The sequence below is a fragment of the Myotis yumanensis genome, unplaced genomic scaffold, assembly GCF_028538775.1.
Source record: "Myotis yumanensis isolate MYYU_CA2020_CCGP unplaced genomic scaffold, mMyoYum1.0.hap1 SCAF_4, whole genome shotgun sequence".
NCBI lineage: Eukaryota > Metazoa > Chordata > Mammalia > Chiroptera > Vespertilionidae > Myotis > Myotis yumanensis.
In genome coordinates, this window is record NW_027223755.1 from 34,660,806 (window position 1) to 34,683,450 (window position 22,645).

Here is a 22,645-nt window from a genome sequence, read left to right on the forward strand (position 1 = left end):
CTTTTGGCAAGATCCCAGCACATGCTCACAGCGGAATGCAAGGCTGGTGTGGGGCCATTAGGATGGTCCCTGCTGGAGTGTTGCCGCTGAGTTCACTGACGTAAGAGGCAGGGGCAACATAGCACTTACTAAAGGAAAACTAGGAGAAATAGGTTTTAATAAAGAGATAGGAGGTGATGAACTTCGTCTTTAGTGTGTTAAGTTTGAAATGCTTATGAAATATAGTAAATAGATACATCAAGTAGGACTGTGGAATCACAGAGATAGAGAGAATCATATTTGGAGGAGAAAGGATTGGCTTCATCTGAGAGTGGTATGAGAACAAGAACTCACCCTTGGCTTTAGCAGGGTAGTCACTGGTTACCATAGGAGAGTAGTGAAGTGTGGGTGGGTTAAGAGCAATGGTAATGAAAGAATTAGAGGTAGCTGATGTGTTGGTGGTTAAGTCTGTAGATGGCTCTTTTGAGAGGTCATGCTGTGAAAGGGACAAGAGAAATAGAGTATGAGCTGAAAGGGCGTGAGGCTCAGAGGGAGGCATCGTAGCATCAGGGTCATGCAGGCATGTGTGTAAGTTCGGAAGACAGAGATGGTAGCCATAAAGTGAAGTGGTTTGGAGGAACCCAGCAGGGTATCCAGGGAACATGTGAAAGGGTTGGCCTTTTATAGGAAGAGAGCCACTTCCTCTATTGTGACGGAGGAAGGAGGAGAAAATGATCCAAAAGCAGGTAGTTTAGGTACCTCCATACCATGGAATACTGCTCAGCAATAAAAAGGAACAAACTATTGATGCCTCTGACAACCTGGGTGAATCTCCAGAGAACTATGCTATTTGAAAAAAAAAAGCCTATCCTAGGAGGTTCCACACTCTATAATTCCATTTGTATATAACACTCTTGGAACGACAAAATGATAGAAGTGGGGAACTCACTAATGGTTGCCAGGATTTAAGGAGGGGGTGGGAGGGAAGTAGGTGTGACTGTAAGTGGAAAGCATGAGTGGTTCTGTGGTGTTGGAAATGTTCTGTAACTTGACTGTATCAATGCCATTGTTCTGGTCGTGATAATGAACTATAGTTTTGCAAGACATTACCATCAGGAGAAACTGGTAAAGGGTACCTGGGCCTCTCTGCATTATGTCTTACAACTGCAAGTGAATCTACACTCATCTCAAAATGAATTTTATTTTTAATAGGGAATATAGTCAGTGATATTATAATAGCTATATATCCTGCCAGGTGGCTACTATACTTAATCTGGGTGATCACTTTGTTATATAAATGTCTAATCACTATGTTGTACACCTGAAACTAATATATATTGAACATCAACTGTAATTGAAAAATATTCAAGATATCCTATTTTTAAAATGTCCCCTTTCTAGATCACCGATTTTAGTAAATTTGCTTTTAATAAAAAGCAGGTATTTTAATAGATGGCCAGTATTGCCCCAATACATTTAATTTTAAAAATATATGTGGTGGCTTCACTTTTCTCAATGCATGATGAACCCCTGGATGAGGTGGGGAGGGTTAGGTAGGAGTTGAGTAGGGAAGGAAGTTGAATAATCTTGGAGGACAGGGCGGATTTCTTGGAAGCACTGACAGCCATAGAAGGTCTGAGACTATAAAAGTGAAAAGTCTGTCTACATATTTGAGGAAAGCGTTAAGACACCAGGGAAATTTGTGTACCAGAAACAGTAGTTTCACAGAATATGACAGAGAGGCCTGGTCAGGGGTCATCAAGACAAAGGTGGGGAGGTTGGAGCTGAGCTACATAAGCATGAGCAGAGTTTGGTGTCTCTGGTGGGAGTTCTCAGGGGTAGACCTAGAGCCCCTGGGAACGTGGAAGGAGAGTGGAAGCAGGGACCTGGGTGCGTGGTGGGGTTGGGGCCTGAGCAGTCACTACCCAATTTTCCGAGTCACCAAGGGATCAAGAAGCAAATCTATTTGCATCTTCTTCCTGGTTTGAGTGTATGATTTTAAGTAGCCTTTAAAACCACTTGCTGTCTTCACCACTCCTATGTCAGTTTGTGTCGGGATATTTTGTTTGCTCTCTAGGTGTTCTAATTTGAAGATGACTTTTGGCATATTTTTATGTTTGCAGTTTCTCCCAGTCAGGGCAGGAAGATCTTGGGAGACTTAGTCTTAATGGGGCTCACATCTGTTGGCCAGTTCCTTTGGGAGATGCTGCCTCCCAGTGGCTTCCTGTCAGGGAGCCTTCTGTTTAGCTCCTTTCCCAGGCAGATGGCCTACCAATGAGCCATTGCTCCCTCTAAAAGGGCAGTCACATGGTGGTTCCCAGGTTCCTGGTTACCTGCTGTCCAGGAACTGCCCAGCTCACCTTGCTCAGAGCCAAGGTACAAAGTCCTAACGGAAGTTCAGATCTCTCCTTCAGGCATTTTACACCAATGAAACCTACCCAAGAAGTGATGATGTCTAGCATGATGAGAGAATTAGTTAAGGAAAGAATCTAAATGAGGACTTGAAAATCATTGAATGCATTTCTCTTATTCTGGGAATCAGATGAGAGACTGGGCTGTTTACTTTGATGTGTGTGTGAGCTCCAGAGAGTGCTGGGAGCCAAGCTAGATCAGCAAATCTGGCTCTCCAGAAAACTGTTTTACAGTTCTGGACCAGATCAGGCTTAAAAGACTTAAAAATTAGTCCAGAGTGTTAAGATGTTGTTGATAGAAGGCCCAGTTTCTCTTAAGAATGCTGAAGTACCTTCTGCAGAGTAAAAGGTAACTCGGGTCTTAAATCGTTGTTTACAGAATTTTAGAATTGCTAGGACAGAAAAGCAGTTGCATATTGAGACACAGCTAAACCGTTAACACCTGCAAAATAAGTGTGCCTTCTTGACCTTTGGCCCAGTATGTTGGATGTGGCAAATCAAATATAGTAATGGAAATTTTTCAAAATACACCAAAGATGAAAGTGTTTAGTGGTCATTGACAGTTTTGCTGGCATTATATTAAGTGGTTTATATCTAAACATATTTATACTAGAGGCCCACTGTACAAAATTTGTGCATGGGTAGGGTCCCTAGGCCTGGCTGCGATCAGGGCCGGCTGGGGCCTTCCTTTGTTCTGCACCGCCCCCTGATGGTCAGCACATGTCATAGCGGGCGGTCAAACTCCCGAGGGGACAGTTTGCATATTAGCCTTTTATTATATAGGACAGCGGTTCTCAACCTGTGGGTCGAGACCCCTTTGGGGGTCGAACTACCCTTTCACAGGGGTCGCCTAAGACCATTGCAAAACACATATATAATTACATATTTTTTTGTGATTAATCACTATGCTTTAATTATGTTCAATTTGTAACAATGAAAATACATCCTGCCTATCAGATATTTACATTACGATTCATAACAGTAGCAAAATTACAGTTATGAAGTAGCAACGAAAATAATTTTATGGTTGGGGGTCACCACAACATGAGGAACTGTATTAAAGGGTTGTGGCATTAGGAAGGTTGAGAACCACTGATATAGGATAAGGAGGCTGTCTTTACTAATTAGGTTGATGAAGAAGCTTTACAGAAACAAACCAAAGATGTATGAATATTATTAGGATCCACAAAGCACTAGATATTCCTCTTTCTTTCCCAATTTCTCCCAATCTCTTCCAATATCCATCTCTTTCCCTCTTTTCCTCTCCCTTCATATTTCTTATGGTCTAGAATGATTCTATAAATAATGGATTTCAGTTATTCCTGAGAGACAAAGGAATTTATTGAATCCACATATGAAAAATTTAAGTTGTCCTTAAAATTCCCTTTATAATAAAAAATTGATTTCAGGTGCTTTAAAAAAATTTTTTTTAGCATTTTATCAAGGGGTTGAATTTTTTGAAGGGGTATAATCTTGTTCCTTTTTGTTTTCTCTCCACTGGTGGTTTTTTGTACTTCCCTGAAAATATGTTTTGTTCTGATAGGATGTACTGAGGCCTAGTCATGGCTGGACATGGTTTTCCTATCTTGCATGCACTGTGTATTTTTAGGTTCTGAAAAGCATGTGGATTCTAAGCTTATCGTCTCAGTTCCTCATATATGTAATTTACAAGAAATAAAGTGCTTTTAGCTTGCTGTGACTCTTTAGCATATGTGAGGAAGCCACAAAAATGCAAATGATTATATTACAGTTAGTGTGAAATATAAATAATGAAAAATTAGTATTGACTGTGAAATTGCACAGACCACACTCCTTTAGTTATGATTGGGGAGAGGGAGATAAGGCTGGGGCAGGCAAAGCAGATGGTAGGTGCTGTCATTTCACGTCACCCTGGACCCCGAGTACGAAGTTGGATATATTAACTGGCTCTTCTGCTGACATTTTCTTACGTGAAAACTGCAGTGCAGTGCAGCGGTGCAGGGGAGGCGCTGAGGTGCTTGCGCTAGAATTGGTAAAGTAGACCTATGTCAATCCTCCGGTCAACACCCACGTGGAGGTGGTGTGTGAAGTAGCAGCTGGTGCGGGGGGCAGGGGGAGAAGTAGATCAGAGAGAGAATGGGGTGTACAGATAGGAAGCCAGTGGCTTGGCTGAGTGGAAATAGCATCCTGACGTCTCCTACACCACAGTTTCAAGATGTAATGGGAAGGACAGGAAATGGGGAGCTGAGGCCCAGGTTCCGGCCCCAAGTCCACCGCTGAGTAAGCCATACCCTTGTTTCTGGTTCTCGGTTTTCTCATCTGTAAAATGAGTGGGTGGGGCCAGATACTCTCAAGGCCCCTTGTTGGAATAGTAAATTTTCAGCTGCCAAGAAGAGAGAGGGAAAGTCTTTGCAGGCTGGTTTCCCTTCATTTCCTTCCATTTACACACCCATTCTTTCACCAGGGGTGGGTGAACACCCCCACGGCCTCCCTCCCAGGAGGCTGGCTGTGATGTCCTGTGGCTGTCCTCTGAAGCTGGGCACACCAGCACCCATCTCTGTTTAAAACTTATTTTCAGTGGCTGATCAAAGGTCAGGAAGGGAGGCTTTTTTTTAAAACTTCCTGGATGGAGACTGATAATGAAGCTGAGTTTATGTCAACTCCCCAGAAAAAAAGAGGAGGCCAAGAAATGCAAATGCCACCAACAGAGGATTTTAAAGATTTATAACAATTAGTGTTTCTGATACAGTAATGACGCTGGTGGTGGTAGGGGCATTTGTCTTTGTCAAACTCCATTGTCATTCAAGCACTTAATCTCCGTGTACTGCCAGGACTAAATTCATTTCCTTGTGTCTGCCTAGTGGATAATTTTTCTGCCCTTTGACAGTCCTGTCTCAGGTGCCTGCCTCACACCAGGGCCTGAAGGGAGAGCTGAGGGTAAGTCCCCTCCTGGCCTTTAACTCATTGCTGACGCGCTCACTGGGGGCGGGGGGGTGGGGGGGGGTGGGGGAGTGTAAAACTTTTCCAAAGAGAGAACACTAGCATTTAAATGTCTCTTTCCCTCTTTTTGAATAAGAACACAGGTGGAATCAGGACCACTATAAATGATGAACCTGGCACCAAATTAGACTTGAAGATGGGTTTTGTTTAAGGTAGCACAGCTTCCAGCATCAAGTCCCTGTACAGGGAAGGCATGTACTTATGTTAAGCAACATACTTGGAGATTCACATACATGGAGATTCGTATGTGTTTACATGTATGCATGCATACATGGCACTGTGCCCTTGGTTTTTATTTCCTGTCCTCTAAGCAGATGTGCCTGCATTTTTGTCATAAATTACTCTAGAATAACAATTGTGTCATTTCCCTTTTATTAAAATCCTGAAATGAATTTCTCTGAGCTCAGGATAAGGAAATGGATTGGCTTGGTCTAATAAATTTGAATTCTTTCTTTTAAGTAAAGAGAGCTGGGCATCGCACTGTGTATCTGTCTTTGCTTCGGTTACCACAGACCTCTGTTCAAAAGAACTCTGCTGTTTCGTCTTTGCTCCATTTTACTAGCTGTGGCTGTACAAACCCAGAGCGGCGAGACCCCACAGTGGGAGTGTAATACAGGGAAAGAATCTGTAACATCCCTTATCGCATTCCCATTCCATTCCAAACACCTTCATTTCACTTTTGCTGATTGTTTCTCAGGAATGCTTTAGAATTTCCACCCCACTACCCTCTTATATTGTTCTCTTATTACAAGATGGATCACTTTTAACTTCCTATTACTTATGTATCTATCATCCCTTTTACTCGTTTATAAATTCTTTGAAGACCCATTCTTTACATCTTAAAGCAATGCCCCCTGCATTGCAAACACTGAATGCTCTGTAAATGGAGTTGCCATGCAACCTAGAGGGTAAACTTTTTGAAAAGAGAGAACAGTATCATTTAAATATATGTTTTCCTCTTTTTTGAATAAGTGAAATAAGTCAGACAGAGAGAGATGAATACCATATGATTTCATTTACATGTGGAATCTAAAGAACAAAATAAGCACAACAAACAGAAACAAACTCACAGATTCAGGGAACGTTTGGATGGTTGCCAGATGGGAGAAGGCTTGTGAGGGGGGCGGGGAGGTAAAAAACGGGGAGAGGTTGAGATGTACAAATTGCCAGTTAGAAAGGGTCGTGGAGATACGGAGTGCAGCATAGAGAATGTATGTAGTCAATGACATTTTGATGGCTGTGCATGGTGGCACTTGTCGAGGTGATCACTTTGTGAGTTATATCTGTGTCTATTCACTCTGTTATACACCTGAAACTAATATAATATTGTACGTCATCTGTAATTGAAAAAAAATAAAAAAAATGGGGGGAAATGGTATTGCTTATAAAATACATGGCATCTAATTAAATGTTAATTTCAGATAAACAGCTAATATTTTCAGTATACTTATGTCCAATGTAACATTTGGGGCATGTGTATTAGAATTCATTTGAATTCAAGTTTATCAGGTGTCCTGTATTTTTACTTGTAAAATCTGGCCACTCTATCAGTAAATGCTGGGGTGGTTCTGTACGTGGACATTATCACATGTCCTCTCAAAGGTGTAGATAGGAATGATGTGGCAGGCAGGAGGCCAGAGTCCCTGCACATGGACATCAGTACAGTATCCTTTTCTTAATTTCTCCCCATCGGAAGGGGGGCCACCGTGGTGGTCCAGGTCATCAGGGAGTTGCTGGCCAAGGCTGGTCTCACTGCAGAATGGGGGAGTGTGCTGGGTGCTGGTCTGCTGAAAGGCAGCTGTTACAATCCCAGCGACATCGAGGCTTCCCTGGCTCCCGTTCAGATATGAACTCCCTGGGCCCTCATCTCCGCCCTTGTTAGAATTTGACTGGGAGTGGTAATCTCATTGGATGAGAAGAAATATTTCTTTTCTAAGAACAAATGAAGAGGAAAGAAAAGAAAGGAAAGGCCAAATGCACCTTGGAGAAGGACCATCTGTGAAGTTGACCCTGAGCAGATCTGATATATGATATACACTTTGATGTGAAAACCTGGGTGCATAAGCCCCACTGCCATGTGTTCTACAGTCACAGTGCTCTCTGTGGATTCAAATAGTAGGAGATTAAGTGCATTTAATGGGATGGCTAGAAAAAATAATGACCAGGCTCTCCGTCGAGAGATGGCCATTTGGAGGGTGATTGGAATCACCAAATGGCCATTCCCCCACCTGAGCACCGTAACACACTGCTTCCCCATAAGCATGGCTACAGTCTCTAAAAAGGAACATTAGGCAGCCTAGTAGCCTAGTGATACTGTTACTTTAAGACAGACCTCGGCCCTGGACTTTGTGGCTGCTTAATGTCATCCGAGCTTTCAGAAGAAGCCAGTGGCTAAACGATAGACCAGAAATGGAAACGTTGAATTCCAACCCTACACTGGTCATTACTCTCCAAGCAGTGCTGAGGCAATCATCACCCTAATCTTGGCTTTGATTTTTCTCTTCTTAAAAACAAGGGCAGCCCTAGCCGGTTTGGCCCAGTGGATAGAGCGTTGGCCTGCGAACTGAAAGGTCCCAGGTTCGATTCTGCTCAAGGGCACATGCCCCAGTTGTGGGCTCGATCGCCAGTGGGGGACTTGCAGGAGGCAGCCGATCCATGATTCTCTCTCATCATGGATGTTTCTATCTCTCTCTCCTTCTTCCTTCCTCTCTGAAATAAAAAAAAAAAATATATTAAAAACAACAATAAAAAACAAGGACATTGTTCTGTTCTGTTTTGGAGAGCACTTAGTGATTTGTTAGAATTTCATTCAGAGCACAGGGTTGCAGTTGGGATAACAGTGGTCCCTGCATTCTGTTGCTTTTAAACCAGGTCGAGTGAACATTAGGCTTTTAGTGAGGGAGGGAGGAGACCAGGGGAAACAGTCCCTGATTACGCTCTCTCATTCCCAATACACTACCATTGGGCCTGTAATACACTACCATTTGGAGATGCTGGAGGCGAGCTATACGATATTTTTAAAGAGACATTTTATAGTTGTTCTAGATTCTTTGCTTATTCAACCATCAGTATCAACAAACATTTCTTTAGGCAAAAATATTAGATTTTTTTAGGGAGCTTACACAGACGTTGTTATTGAGGAGGAAGAATTTGAAATCTGTTTGGATTAAAAGTCAGCATGGAACAAAAACTGTTCCAAATAAATACATGTGGAAATACACTGTTAGGTGAATTAGATTTATATAGATGTTTCCTTGGAAAAATAGAGGACTTGATGGGAAATTTGGACTTGTCTGGAAATTTCTGTGTAGGTTGGGAAATGTATTTTATCTCCTCTGTGGCTACCTTTGTTCTTTTTGTTTCTTTTATGAAGCTCCTGATCCCAGCTCCTCCGTGGCCTCTGTCACAACTGTTTAGATGTAGGGCAGTTGTCAGAAATGCTTAGCATCTCACGGCTGCCAGTGACATTTCCGCGTGTCAGTGAAAGCATCTTAGTGTGCAAAAGGACGTTATTGAGTAGGATTCGTAATTTCTCCAGAAAGTGAGATGCTAAATACAAATTGTCCTCTAGTATCCCAACAATTAGCTTACTTTGAAAATACACAGTACTTTGTGGATGTGTTGGACTCTTTTGGAGATGGGTTTTGGAAGAGAAAAATCAAAGGCAGAAGTGACGCCATGTTCTCCGTATCGAGTTTAAGGACGCCGAGTCTTCTTCATAATTGTTATTGTTACAAAACAAACAACTGAACCAAAATTGAATACTCTTCCAGGCAGACTGGAGCTAAACAATGGAAAAATGGGAGCCCTGGGAGAAATACAAATGAGAGACAGAATGGAGAGTTAATATGCACAGACGTAAGTATGTGGTTCTGTAAAAGTACAGGCAGTTCTGTGTGCGGGCTGTGATGGAGGGGTGCAAGGGCAGATGACTTCGGTCCCAGGTGACACAGAGTTGACAGTGCAGAAGAGCATGCTGTGCACAGAAGTAAATGTCACTCTGTACACACGCAGCTGCATGGATGCAGATGGCTGTGGATTTCATGCCTGTGATGCCAAGATGGGCAAAGCATCCTGGATGGGGACCTGAACCCACCAATGGTGTGTTCACAGGGATGTGGGACACTTGACCTGTGCTACCCCTGCCTTTATCACAGGGATTTGGAAGCTCAGAGGGGAAAATAATGTATCCAGGGTTCCCTAGCGAATACATGGTGAAACCAGGATGCAAACTCGTGTCTTGACTGGTTTCCCACTCGGTGCTGCCGTGTCCATTTGCCAAGTGGAATGAGAGCCAGTTTTTCCGAAGTGCCCTGTATGGAGAGGATCTGATCCAGTCTGACAAGGACACCACGGAGTGCCCTGGCCGGGAGGTGTTGAGCAATGGAAAGTCGAGGGGATAAAAAGCCCTGGTTTATTGCTGGCCTTCTATTTGCCAAATGGTAGGATAGGCTCCCTATTTATATTCTAAATTAGTCCTCACAATCGCCCTATGAGGTTGACCAGTGCTCTCACTTTACAGAATGCCCGTGGGAAACAGGCTTAGGAGGTTAAGAAGCCTGACCAAAGTCACACAGCTAGCTCATGATGGTAGTTAGCCTTTGAATTTTGCATCTGAACCTCGTGACTGGGGTTGTCGAATGGACTTGAATTTAACAGTGTCATTCCATGAGTTTAAAAATTGAATGTATTTCCAGGATCCAGAGGGACCCATGAACATGTTGGGTGGCATGACATTTTGGAAAGGATTTGACTAAATGGGCTGAGAAGTACAAGTATCACAGGGGAGGAGGAGATGAGTCTTGCTGTTTGATTCTTACTCTGAAGAGGGCAAGATACCAGTCCTTGGGGAGGTTTTAGGAAGGTGGAGAGGAGGCAGATGGGGGAGCAGAAGGAGAAAGAGGAAGAGAGGACGGGAAGCTGACAAGGAGTTGAGCAGCTGCTCCCCTTATCTGCAGCTGACTCTGAGAAAAAATGGTTCTATTTATTTGCCGTTTCCTTCCATATATCTTCCCAGCAGCATTCATCAATATCTGTCATTTCCCAGGGGGTTTGGACATGTCTAGCAATTCATTCTGCTGCATTATATTTCAATACGCGGATGGAGGCAGCCGGATTGCAGATGTTAACTCTGACCTGTGCCCAGCCTCACTTAGATACCTCCAGCACCCAGCCCAGCGTCTGGGTGCCCTCACTTAGACATTCTGAGCAACACCGTTTGATGCCCGTTCTTGTTACCATGTTCTCATTAGAGTTGGCTCTATTTACTACTTCCTCAGAAATCAATTTGAAGTTGTCACGTTAGCCTTTGGTCTCTACAGCTAGAGTTTTACAGCCAAGTTATTATGTTTTGTGTGGGGTTTCTTTTTGGTAAGAATGTTAAATCCAGAGACTCACCATCGGAGGGGAGGCCACCGTGGTGGTCCAGGTCACCAGGGAGTTGCCTGCCAAGGCTGGTCTCACTGCAGAATGGGGGAGTGTGCTGGGTGCTGGTCTGCTGAAAGGCAGCTGTTACAATCCCAGCGACATCGAGGCTTCCCTGGCTCCCGTTCAGATATGAACTCCCTGGGCCCTCATCTCTGCCCTTATTAGAATTTGACTGGGGGAGGTAATCTCATTGGATGAGAAGAATTATTTCTTTTCTAAGAACAAGTGAAGAGGAAAGAAAAGAAAGGAAAGGCCAAATGCATTTCTCTGTAAGTATGGATTCAAATTGGGTCCCTTTAAAACTGTGTGTTGGCATCGTTGTCTTTTTGTCATAAAATGGCAAGAGTGACAGGGTGGCTCTCTGTGACTGAGGGTGACAAGACCTCTGCTCCTTTGCACCATCTTTCCATGTCACCCACGCCAAGAGTGTTTTTAACTTAAAGCTGCAGCCACAGTGGCAGTGGCAGTGGCAGTGGCAGTGGCAGCACGAGATGCAGTTCACTGCCTCATGTTTGTCCAAAGGCTTTGATTGCTGTGGTGGAGACCTGTGTTTGTCATTTTCCCACAGTCCTCAGCTCTCTCACAGGAGAGCATTGGGTGTTAGTAACTCTTGAAATATTGGCCATGTACCCAGTCAGTCTAGGACGGCCCTAACTTATGTTCTGCTACCTGCCCTGCTTGCAGTAAGCTTCCTTTTAAAGTGGCCTCCTAACTCTGTCACCAGGCCTGCGGTTGGTACTGTTACCTTGCCATTCAATATTAAACATAGAATGCTGGTGATGAGTGCACTTGGGCATCTCTGTGGGATTGGTAAACAAAACAGAAGGAGTTCAGAGACTGCTGGGTTGGGCGGTGAATTTGCTTCAGACCTTGAGGCCCCATTGGCATCACCCTATGCCCTGACTACCAACCTCCCAAAATACATGCATGCCCTCTCCCTTCAGCTTGTGGTTTCCTTGTGAATCGGGGACCTCTGGCTAGTAGGCAGTGATAACTTCAAGTAGGCAGTGATAACTTCAAGTAGGCAGTGATAACTTCAAGGTCTCAGGGTCCAAGCTCTGCTTTGGACTTTCCTTGTGTGAGTAAACACAGACCACTTTTTTTTTTTAAGAATAGAATAGCAGCACAATATAGAAGTCAGTGAACGTCAGCACCAACTGGTCACAAGTCTGTTGGTTTCTCAAATTATATTTATTTATGCCATTAAGAAGAATGATTTAGCAGCATTATTGATGCTGTCTAGGTATAGTTATTCTTTTGCAACGGGGACAAGAAATTGTAAGCCAGTCATCCATGTGAGAGGGAGATGAAAGGAGCGTGTCTCTGTGGTAGTCGCACACTGAGGATGAATAAGGGGGGCTGTAATTGCCTGTGGGCGTGACAGCCGCGATGATGAGGGACCCAGTGTTTAGGAGTGAGCAATGGGGCGTAGAAGAGGAATATCTTGATGATGATGGAGTGCACTCGAGGGCAGTGGCTGCTGACTCATGGATTCCATCCACATTCAGCCAGTGACTTACCATGGTCTTTAACCTTCCTCCATGGAGGGTTCTTAAAACACACAGTTCCTCTGACTTGTAAATGATCCAAAGGACTGAAGTTATTAAGTGTGATTTGTAAGAGCAGTTGCTGATGTAGTTTAATGTGGATAACTCCTTTTGGACCACAAAAAGGACCCCCTGATTTTTTCCTCTGGAAGGTGCAGTGTTTTGGGCTAAGCCAGAGAGGGTGGCTTTGTGTGTGGTAAAATATACATAACAAAATTGACCATTTTAACCATTTTTATGTGTACATTCAGTACATTCACAGTGTTGTGCAACCGTCACCACTATCTACCTCCAGAACTTGTCATCATCCCAAACTGAAACTCAGTACCATTTAAACAATGACCCCCTCACTCCCTCCTCTCCCCAGTGCCCAGTAAACACACTTTTTGTCTCAATGAATTTGATTATTCCAGGAACCTCATGTAAGTGAAATGTGAACAACATTTGTCTTTTGTTGTTTGACTTATTTCATTCAGCATGTCTTAGGGGTTCATCCATGTCGTAGCGTGTGTCAGAATTTCCTTCCTTCTAAAGGCTGAAGCACATTCCGTTGTATGTATACACCACATTTTGTCTGTCCATTCATCCATCAATGGACATTTGGATTGTTTCCACATTTTGGCTAGTATGAATAATGCTGCTATCGATATGGGTGTACAGGTATCTGTTGAAGTCACTGCTTTCAACTCGTGTGTGTATTCTCAGAAGTGAAATTAAGCAAGGGAGGTGTTAGTTAGCAGTGGAGAGGATGAAACGGTGGGGCTGTCCCTCCTCCCACCTTAGTGGTAGAGGTGAATTTTCTGTGAGATCTTCAGTATCTACCCAGGTAGGGAGCATAGGGTGAGAGCTGTGAGCATGTGGCCCCATCTTCCTGCTCATGGTTCCAGCACAGGGCTAGCTTCCCATTGCTCTTTTTGTTCCAGCCCCTTTGTCTCTGTGATGCTACCCCCGTTCTCCTTCCCTCCCTGTGTGTAGCTCCCCTCACCTCACCAAAACCCTCAAGAGCAACGCAGTCGTCCCCTGAGCTTCCCTTTGCTCCTGGTTGGTACCTTGGAGGGATACACAAACCTTTTCTGAGTTCTGTGTGGAGCTGAGCACCAAAGCCTTAGGCTGCTTTGTGATGTGGCCACCAGGTCTTACTTTCCTTTGAATGTCCTGTTTGTGCTCCAAGGTAAATAACCGGCAATGCAAGACTGTGGACTGACTGATACTGGTAGATCTATGTTGCAGTTCAGGTGCTATGGAACTTTTTTACTGGAAGCTTTTAAATCTAGTCAGGCACCATTATTCCTTGGTGGTAAAATACATCTCCACAGGCTATATTTAATTCTTTATATAGCCATTCTGCTAAAATTATCGCTGGCCTGATATTTTTGTACTTCAGAGGGATACTTTAAGCTTAGGGGTGCTTTGAAAGCATGGGTATATCTCCTGTTTGAAAACATGCATTTATGGAGGATTTGCTTCTTGTTTCTTGGAATTCAGGATGGCAACAAAGGAAAACACATTTTAGAAAAGAAGCTGTGAGTAGCCTAGGCACAATCTGGGTCTAGGCTCAATAACCTACTTATTTTTATGTATAATCTTAAAAGGCTCCGGACCTTCTTACTCACTCTGTTAAGTAGAGGCCCCGTGACCAAACAGTAACACACGCCAGTACAAAAAGGCCATTCAAAGAACCCACACCTCTGTGGTTGAAACCTGACCAGTTCTTCTGTCACTCTGGCCAACTGACTCTAGCTCTAATACGGACTCTATTATTGCCTCTAAAGTTATTGTTATGCCAGTAGAACATATTTATTAAGTGTTTCAATAAACGTACAGGAATTTTAGAGCTGTATTTCCGAAAATCACAGAGCTGATCAAAGTTACAGCTGTAACAACAGGCCCCATTCGGTATTAAAACATAGCTGCCAGATTGCCAGGGAAGCTCACCTCTCATACAACTAATTGGGAATGGTGTTATCCATTAATTTCCACCCTGTGCAGCTGAATAATGTGGTTGACAGATGCTAATTTTCTTAAATTGTAGGCAGCAAATGATGCATGAATACAACAGCAACACACTTTTTTAGAGACTCTTGGTAGTCATCAGAAAGGGAATTTATATAAAGTTTGATGTAATCACTACCAACTATGGCACAGTGTTAGTGCCTTCTAATGACTGCCTTAGATCCATCTGTTGTCCTTTCTTCCCTAATAACACTAATGGGGGTCTAGGCAGGAATAAAACATCCCATGTGTTAGGCTAACCAACCCTCCAATTTGTAACATTCATATGATTCCTAAGGACAAGGCTCATACAAGAATAATGACATCTAAAATCTAGCCCGCGATGGCATTATAAACATGTCATTATAGATGTGTACACATGCTTCCTCATTGAATTGTTTTTTCCAGTGGCTTAACACCATTTTATTTCTTGCTCACCTTATAATTCATTGTGTGTTGGGTAGCCCTTTGTATTTCTTATTTATTTCAAAGTTTACATTTATTGAATGTTCCTTGTGTAAAAATCCTTTCTGTTTTGATTTACAACCACTGCATAAATGTAACCCCTATTTTACAGCTGAGGAGCCTGGGGCTTGGAGAAGTCTATGAATATGTGATGGAGTCTGTGTTGGGGCAGAATTGGCACTCAGCAGTCTGACTCTAGAGTCCACCATGACTTAGAGACATTAATTTTCCTGTTAACTGCCAAGGACCTCTATGTCCTATTAAACTTAGTTCAAACTCTGTTCTAAAATTGACCAACTATTGACCATCTAAAGGTCTCCTTGTGGGTTAGGATCTGTTAAGTCACAAAGAATTGAAGGCTGATAAAGTCTCTCCTCGACCAAATTCTAGCCATGTGTCTCCAAGCCCTCTTTCTCCACTAGGCCTTAACCTTGACCATTAAAGATTTGAACACACACTTAACGTAGTTTCTAACAGCTCAAGGCTACATCCTCAGGATGACCCTAACTCCCTTAAAGTGCCTACCTGAGAAAACTCAAGGCTGCCAAAAATTTGCTGCTTGTTCTGGCCACCAGGTAGGATCTGTGTCTCCCTGTCTCTGTGGGAGGGTGGAATCCTAACTTCCATGATCGCCAGCTAGCAGACAGAGCTGGCTCGATCGCAGTTCCACTGACTAACCTTTTGCAAATTTTCCCTTCCCTGACTCAGCTGAGCCTCCACTGGCTCCCTGCCCTCTTCCCCGCTTCTCCTGTTAAAACACCCAGTTACTTCTGTATAAATTGAAGGTGAAGCAGTTCACACTGGCCTCTTTTTTCCTGTGGCAGTAGTTCTTACTGATTAAAATCTGTCCTTACCACTTTAAGTAGTGTCCAGCTTTGCTTATCTTTGACAAGGCACACCTATGGTCTTTTTACCAAGATTAGACTCATGCAAGAGGTAGCAGCAAATGAAATGTATGTGTAGTGTTGGCCTGAGGGATTTCAGAGGAGAGGATGGCATGTGTGTCCTGTTAGCAAGGGTCTCTGCTTGCTGTAAACTGCCCTGTGAGAGCTAACAACAGTGAAGTGTTCAAAGTATGGTTTGAGTCTATAGAGAGAACGAAGTGTCCCTGGTTCCTGGTGCCCCCTCCCCTAGTGCTTTTTCTAGGTCTGTCCACAGCAAGCTTGTCAAACTTGCGGCCTGTGTTAGCCTTTGAGTTTGACGTGCTTGGTCCAGAGTCTGACCTCCCACCTGAACCATGCTGGGCTCATTGAGCTTGGATCCTAGCAGATGAGTTTCTTGCGCTGAGGATATATTCAGAAGCTGTGCCTGCTTCTGTCCTGCTTTCCCACTGGCAGAGAGGGAGCCTTACCCAGTCATAGCTGCCATGACTTTCAGGTTGGGACCATAATGAGGGTCCTCATTCTCCTTGGAACTTCTCCCCTGCTTCTTGCTTCCTCACCGCACCCAGACCCTGTGGAGAGCCATGCCCATCACCCATGCCCCTCCCTGATGTGGCCTCAGGAACTGCCATTATGAGGGGTGTGAGGAATATGCTCTTGGCTTGTTTGCCATGTTAGATTTTGGAGCATTTTTTAATAGGAATCATTAAAAGCAGTATTACACAGGGTATCCCCAAAAATGTATACACACTTTTCCTTGATAGCTCAATTGATATTTCTTTCTTTTCAGATTTAACCCATTGGAATTAATAACTATTCAAAGTATATATACATTTTTTGGGACACCCTTTATAATGTCATATAAAGAAATTAGTAGAGAATAATTTAATACAACTGCATATACCTGCCAGCCAGCTCTTCCAAAGCTTAATATTTGCCACATTCTTCAGCTACATTAGAAAAACTTAATATTAAACTTATTAAAACCACAAGTGAAAACTTCATTCTTATTCCCTGCAGGTAATTTTTAAAACAATGAAATATTATAGCATATTTCTCCCTGGACCCAGTCCCCATTTTCCCTGCCAGAGAGAACAACAGTTTTGCAAGAAATACTGTTCTTTATTGCAATATTGTTCAATAGTTTTCTCCAGTTCTTTTGTGATCTGGCCAAGGAGTCCGTTGCCATGGTTTATTTTGTTGCTGTGGTGGTGAGGGTGTATCGGTGGATTTGTAAAGCTCTTATGAGCATGTGAGTAGTAATAGTATATTGGCTGCCTTCCATGTCCCAGGCTGAGTGCCTTAAGTGCATTATCTCATTTAATCCCATCTGCATGTTATTTTCTTTTAAATATAAAGTCATCCTCTCTTATACCTTGTTTTTCACCTTAGCATATGTGATGAATATTTTCCTGTGATAGGATTTGGGCTTCAAAGTAAGAATCCAGGTTTTGCTCACTTATCAGCTGTGTGCCCTGGTCTAATTATGTAACCTCTCTGTGCTAAAGTGGAGATAATATTACCTGGTACCCCATAGGGTTGCTAAGATGTGGCAGTGTTCGCATATAGTAATGTCTCAATATATTTTAACTCTTATGCTATACTACAAATTAAATTTAAGAAGATAACCTGGTTAGTTTTATGTTTCCCGTTTAAGTGCATTTCAGTCAACAAATGTTTATTGAGCACTTACTATATGCCAGGCACTGTGCCAGGAACTGTGCCAGGTACTAGGAATACAGAAATGAATACCTATTTCTTCATCTTGGGGATTATAGGAAGATAGTCTAATAATTATTTTCTAGTAAAAGAGAAAAGGACTGAATTACAGAATTTTTTAGTGACTTAATATTTAGCCTTTACACTTTTTATGATAATGTTACATTCTGTTCTTGTATCTACCTTGGTTTTAAAATGAAGCATCTGAGCCAGAACAGTGATGAGGCTAGACTCCCTCCATCATATAAACTTTGATTTTAGGTAGCTTCTATACCTCCCATCAGGCATCTCTCTGAAACGTGTACAAAGAAAATATAAAGCATAGAATACAGGAAAAGACACAGGAAGGAACCGAAGGAAAAAAACCAAAAACGTATGGGTTCTGATTACTGGAGGTTGGTATATTTTTAACATGTGATGCTTTTCAAACAGTGAGAGTTAATTCTTTGTTAAAGAAACCATTTATGTATGTAATAATGGTTAACATTCCTAAATGCAGTCTATAATTTTCCTGTTCTTTATTAATGTCCTGCTTTTAGGTCTAAAGGGGGCAGATTTCCCAAAGCCCCTATTAGTCTAGCTTTTAGTTCATGTTTCAAAATAAGGCAAGGAAAAAAAATTCTAGACTTTAAATGTAGCATATCCTACACAACATATATCTGACTGTTTTTGAGATGATGACCAGATCACAAATTGTAATTATTGTTGAATTTTTAATGATAGGGTTTATGCTTCAATTGATTTGCTTTATGTTTTTTGCTTGGCAAATATATATTATGTGGTGTGGAGGGGAGCATGTGACAAAAATCTATGTTGTTGTTGTTTTTTTTTTGCTAGAAAATATAGGTTGCAGTTAGAAAATCAGGAAGAAAAATCACTGAAATGTTGATGGTGGTTTTTGCTGGTGTAATTGTTATTTTTTTTTTCTTTAGACAAGTGACAAGAAATTAAAACCAAACAAAAAAGATAGTTTTCATTTTTACTATTGTTATGGCTAAATAGCTAACATTTACTGAGTGCTTTACTTATAAAATCTTCTAAACCTCTCAATAACTTTACATAGTCAATCCTATAATCTGTCCCCATTTTAGAGATGGAAAAATGAAGGCCAGGAGAGGTTGACTAACGTCCTTCCCCAGTGTCATTCTGTTATAGGTTAAGATCTCAAAAGCAGATCTGGTTTGTCTCTAGAGTCTGTGCTTTCACTGTATAAGAAAGTGAAAGAGCAATTTTGTCAAAATAGAAAACCATTTTTTCCCTTTGCAATGAAAATATATATTTCTGGAAGCACTTTTATTAAAACACTAGAAGCCCGGTGCAAGAATTTGTGCATGGGTGGGGTCCCTCGTCCTAGCCAGCAATTGGGCCGATCAGGGTTGTCTCTTCCAGTCCTGATCTGGGCTGATCAGGGCCGATTGGGGCTGGCCGGCTGCGGGGAGGGGACCACAGCCAGATGCAGGAGGTTAGCTGTGGGAGCGCACTGACCACCAGGTGGCAGCTCCTGCATTGAGCGTCTGTCCCCTGGTGGTCACTGTGCATCATAGCTACTGGCTGGTCATCTGATTGTCCAATCATCTGGTTGTAATAGTCGCTTAGGCTTTCATATATATATATATATATATATATATATATATATATATATATATGCACACACACACACACTAGAGGCCTGATGCATGAAAATTCATGCACTGGAGGTGGGAGGTCCCTCAGCCCAGCCTGCCTCCTCTCACAGTTCAGAAGCCCTCAGGGGCGGGAGATGATCCGGCGATCAGGGGAAGGCGACGCCCCATCACACCTCTGTTGCTGCCACTGCCATCAGCACAAGCCTTGGCTGGCCCTGGTTACCTGAGCCTTGGGCGGCCCTGGGCAGCTGGGCAGCTGCCAGCTGAGGCTTGCCTGTGCCTCGGGTCAGCCCTGGGGTGCTTGGGGGCTGAGGGACTGGGCATCACCATCTTGTGGCTGTGGGCACCGCCATCTTTGAGGGTGTGGCAGTCAATTAGTATATTCCCTTCTTATTGGCTGTGGGCGCCACCATCTTTGAGGGCATGGCAGTTAATTAGCATATTCCCTCCTTATTGGCTGTGGGCGCTGCCATCTTTGCAGCCTGCTGCTCAGTCGTTTGGTCGTCCCTCACTAAGCCCCCTGCTGGCCTGGTCGCCCCATGCAGCCTGTTTGGTCGTCTGTTAGGTTGTTTCGGTTGCGACAGTCGCTTAGGCTTTTATATATATAGACTAGTAGCCCGGTGCACAAAATTTGTGCACTCGAGGGGGGGGGGTCCCTCAGTTATTAAACATTTTACAGCACAACACTGACCACATTGGTGGAGGTGGTGGTCTTGTCAGAATGTGTTATATTATGCAGATGAAAATCTATTTAAACAGATTTGATGTAGATATTTTCAAAGATGGAAGAATTGTCCCTGTCAACTATTTTAGTTGATTCATATCTTCAGTAATTGTCATCATTGCAAAGTTTTCAGTCCCCATATGGATTGCTGGATATAATAGGTCATGCGCTGTCCCTGTCCTTTGTAGCCTTTGTTACCTTAAGGACTCTAGTTTTCCATTTATATGTTTAAGTACCAACCTTACTGGCTTAAAAATGTAAGCTTTTAACACTGCTCTCTCTGTTCTGTATCCTTCCGATAAAAAGTGGAGTTGGGTTGCAGCACAGGAGAGAAATTCAGAAGGGGAATATTGAAGTAATGACTATAGTAGAGAAGAGGGAACCTGTTTCCCTGGCCACAGGCGTTGGCGCCCTGGACCACAGGGCTGGTAGCTTCTCCGGGTGGCTGCAGCCTGGGACCTCTGGCCAGTAGCTTGTCCATCTCCTGGGTTGCAGCCAACCCCAGGCACTGGGGCCAGGACCAAAGGTGGGCGGCTTCTTCTTCTGGGGGCTTCTTCTTCTGTGCTTCAAGGGAGAGTAGTCAGTTAAGTGTCATGCAGAAATAGGCATCACCAATTGCAGAAGCCCGGTGTGGGGCAGGGAAGCCCCAGCCAGGGAAGCTGGCTGAGGCTGCTTCCCTGCCCACACACCTGGCTTCTGTGATCGCCCCAGCACTGGGCTTCTGCGGTCACCCATCCCAGAAGCCGGGTGCTGGGCGGGGAAGCCGTGGCCAGGGATGGTGGCAGTGGACTCTTCCCTGACCCGCACCCAGCTTCTGTGGTCATGGATTGTAGAAGCCGGGTGCGGGGCTGGGAAGCTGGCGCACCCAGCTTCTGAGGTCACGGATTGCAGAAGCGGGGTGCGGGGCTGGGAAGCTGTGGCCTGGGATGCTGGCGGCGGACGCTTCCCTGACCCGCACCCAGCTTCTGTGGTCATCAATTACAGAAGCGGGGTGCGGGGCTGGGAAGCTCCCGGGACTGCCAGCTTCGCCTGTGCCCAGCTCCCATCGCTGGCTCCACCCCTACTTCCCGCTATCACTGGCCAGGGCAGCAAAGGCGCCAGATTCTCTGATCATGGCTGGGGGGCAGGGCAAAGGCGGCCACCAGCCACACATGTGGCTGCAGTCCCCAGGGCCGCCTTTGCCCTGCCCCCGGCTCTTAGCTCCCCCCTGGGTTTCCAATCACTGTCAGTGGCAGGGGGCTTCTTCCTGCTTTCCCTTTCGCCTCCCTGCATTGTGCCTACATATGCAAATTAACCGCCATCTTTGTTGGCAGTTAACCGCCATCTTAGTTGGCAGTTAATTTGCATATCACCCTGATTAGCCAATGAAAGGGGTAGCGGTCGTACGCTAATTACCATTTTTCTCTTTTATTAGTGTGGATTAGACCTCTACATGGACAATTGTGGGAGCTTCCCCTAGCTCCTATACTTTGATATTGCTAGTAGTTAGAATGGATACTAATAGCTAACTAGCTAATATATTGCAATATTTATTAACCAATGGGACATGCTTATGAATTGTATGCCACAGGTAAGGGAGTGAGCCTCTTTTACAGGGAACAGATCTGTTGGGGGAGAATCCAAGAAACAAATGTCACCTCTGCTCCAGGACCACCAGCCACACATGTGGCTGCAGTCCCTCCTGATTCTGAGAGGTATGAAGCTGGAGTCCCCACAGACACAGGCCTTGGATGAGACTCCATAGACTGCCTGCCATCTTATTGTCCCTATGTGCTTTATGGGAAAAAAGTGCCCACTTGTTCTTTCATCATCCAAGAAATATTTAATGAGCACCGACCACGGCCAGTCATTGTGCTAGTATTGGGACAAAGCAGATAAAAATCAAACATGGCCTCTGCTTTTACTGAGCTTCATTACTATGTGAATACTCATAACTTCATCCCAACTTCCTGAAGTCAAAAAGCCTTATTTCTTATGCATTGATAACTGGTCCTGTCCCTATACTAGGAAATTAATACAGTGTGAATTGGTTCAACTGTTTGACTTTCAAAGGCATACATATATATTAGAGTTCAAGGTTGATGTGAGTTGCTCAGTGAAGCTCAACTGACATTGATGTCCTGATTTATGCAAATGGATACAATTACGTGTCCTGTGGACATGGTTGAATGACCGACCAGTGCTTCAGAGAGAGAAGCACCAGCCCCATTTCACTTTGAAAGAATTCCAACTCTTCCTTTTGTTGGTCATGATCTCCACTTTGAGGACTCTTTTCCAGATGAATCCTCAATCACTTTCCATATTATACATTTTAAAAGTACAGTTATAGCTGCGTAAGTTTATTTCTAAGATGCTAGGAATGCTTTGTGTATTATATTCATCCTCAGCACATTTGGTGGAATAGGCAGCAGTAACAAGATACTTCATTCTGCCTTGGCTGAAAGCTACAGATGCTGGGGATGAAGAGGTACTCTTGGGTTTATGTGGGAAATCAGGGTCAGAACTTGTCTTAATTAAAACAATCTGCCTCCGGTTGCTTTTGGTAAATGTAATTATTGGCAAACATTATATAGAAGGATGGTCAAGAAGAGATCTACCGTTGCCATGGAGGTGTTACTGTTCTGCCTGTCACTTACATTGTCTTCTCTTTAACCCCGACAGGAAGGTACCTCCTTCCTAACCCCACCGCAGGACAGACCTGGTCAGCATCTGCGGAGACGTCCAACCTCGTGCGCATGCGCAGCCAGGCCTTGGGCCAGTCGGCGCCCTCGCTCACGGCCAGTCTGGTAAGTGTGTCTCTGGGCTCTGTCTGTGGTGGGTTGGGTTTTACCCGTCTTGCCACCTCACTAGGGACTATTTTAAGTTTATTGACTTTAACTAGATTTGAACCTACGTT

General features: G+C 43.8%; 1 protein-coding gene across 3 annotated transcripts in view; it reads left to right on the forward strand.

The window, feature by feature from the left end:
- Positions 1–22,645, forward strand: part of MAST4 (microtubule associated serine/threonine kinase family member 4) — a 514,811-nt gene that overhangs the window by 146,664 nt on the left and 345,502 nt on the right. For all 3 annotated transcript variants that reach the window (XM_070412101.1, XM_070412097.1, XM_070412098.1), the window contains exon 3: positions 22,411–22,535. In XM_070412101.1, coding sequence (XP_070268202.1) covers positions 22,411–22,535 — 125 coding nt within the window. The remainder of the gene's footprint in view (positions 1–22,410; positions 22,536–22,645) is intronic.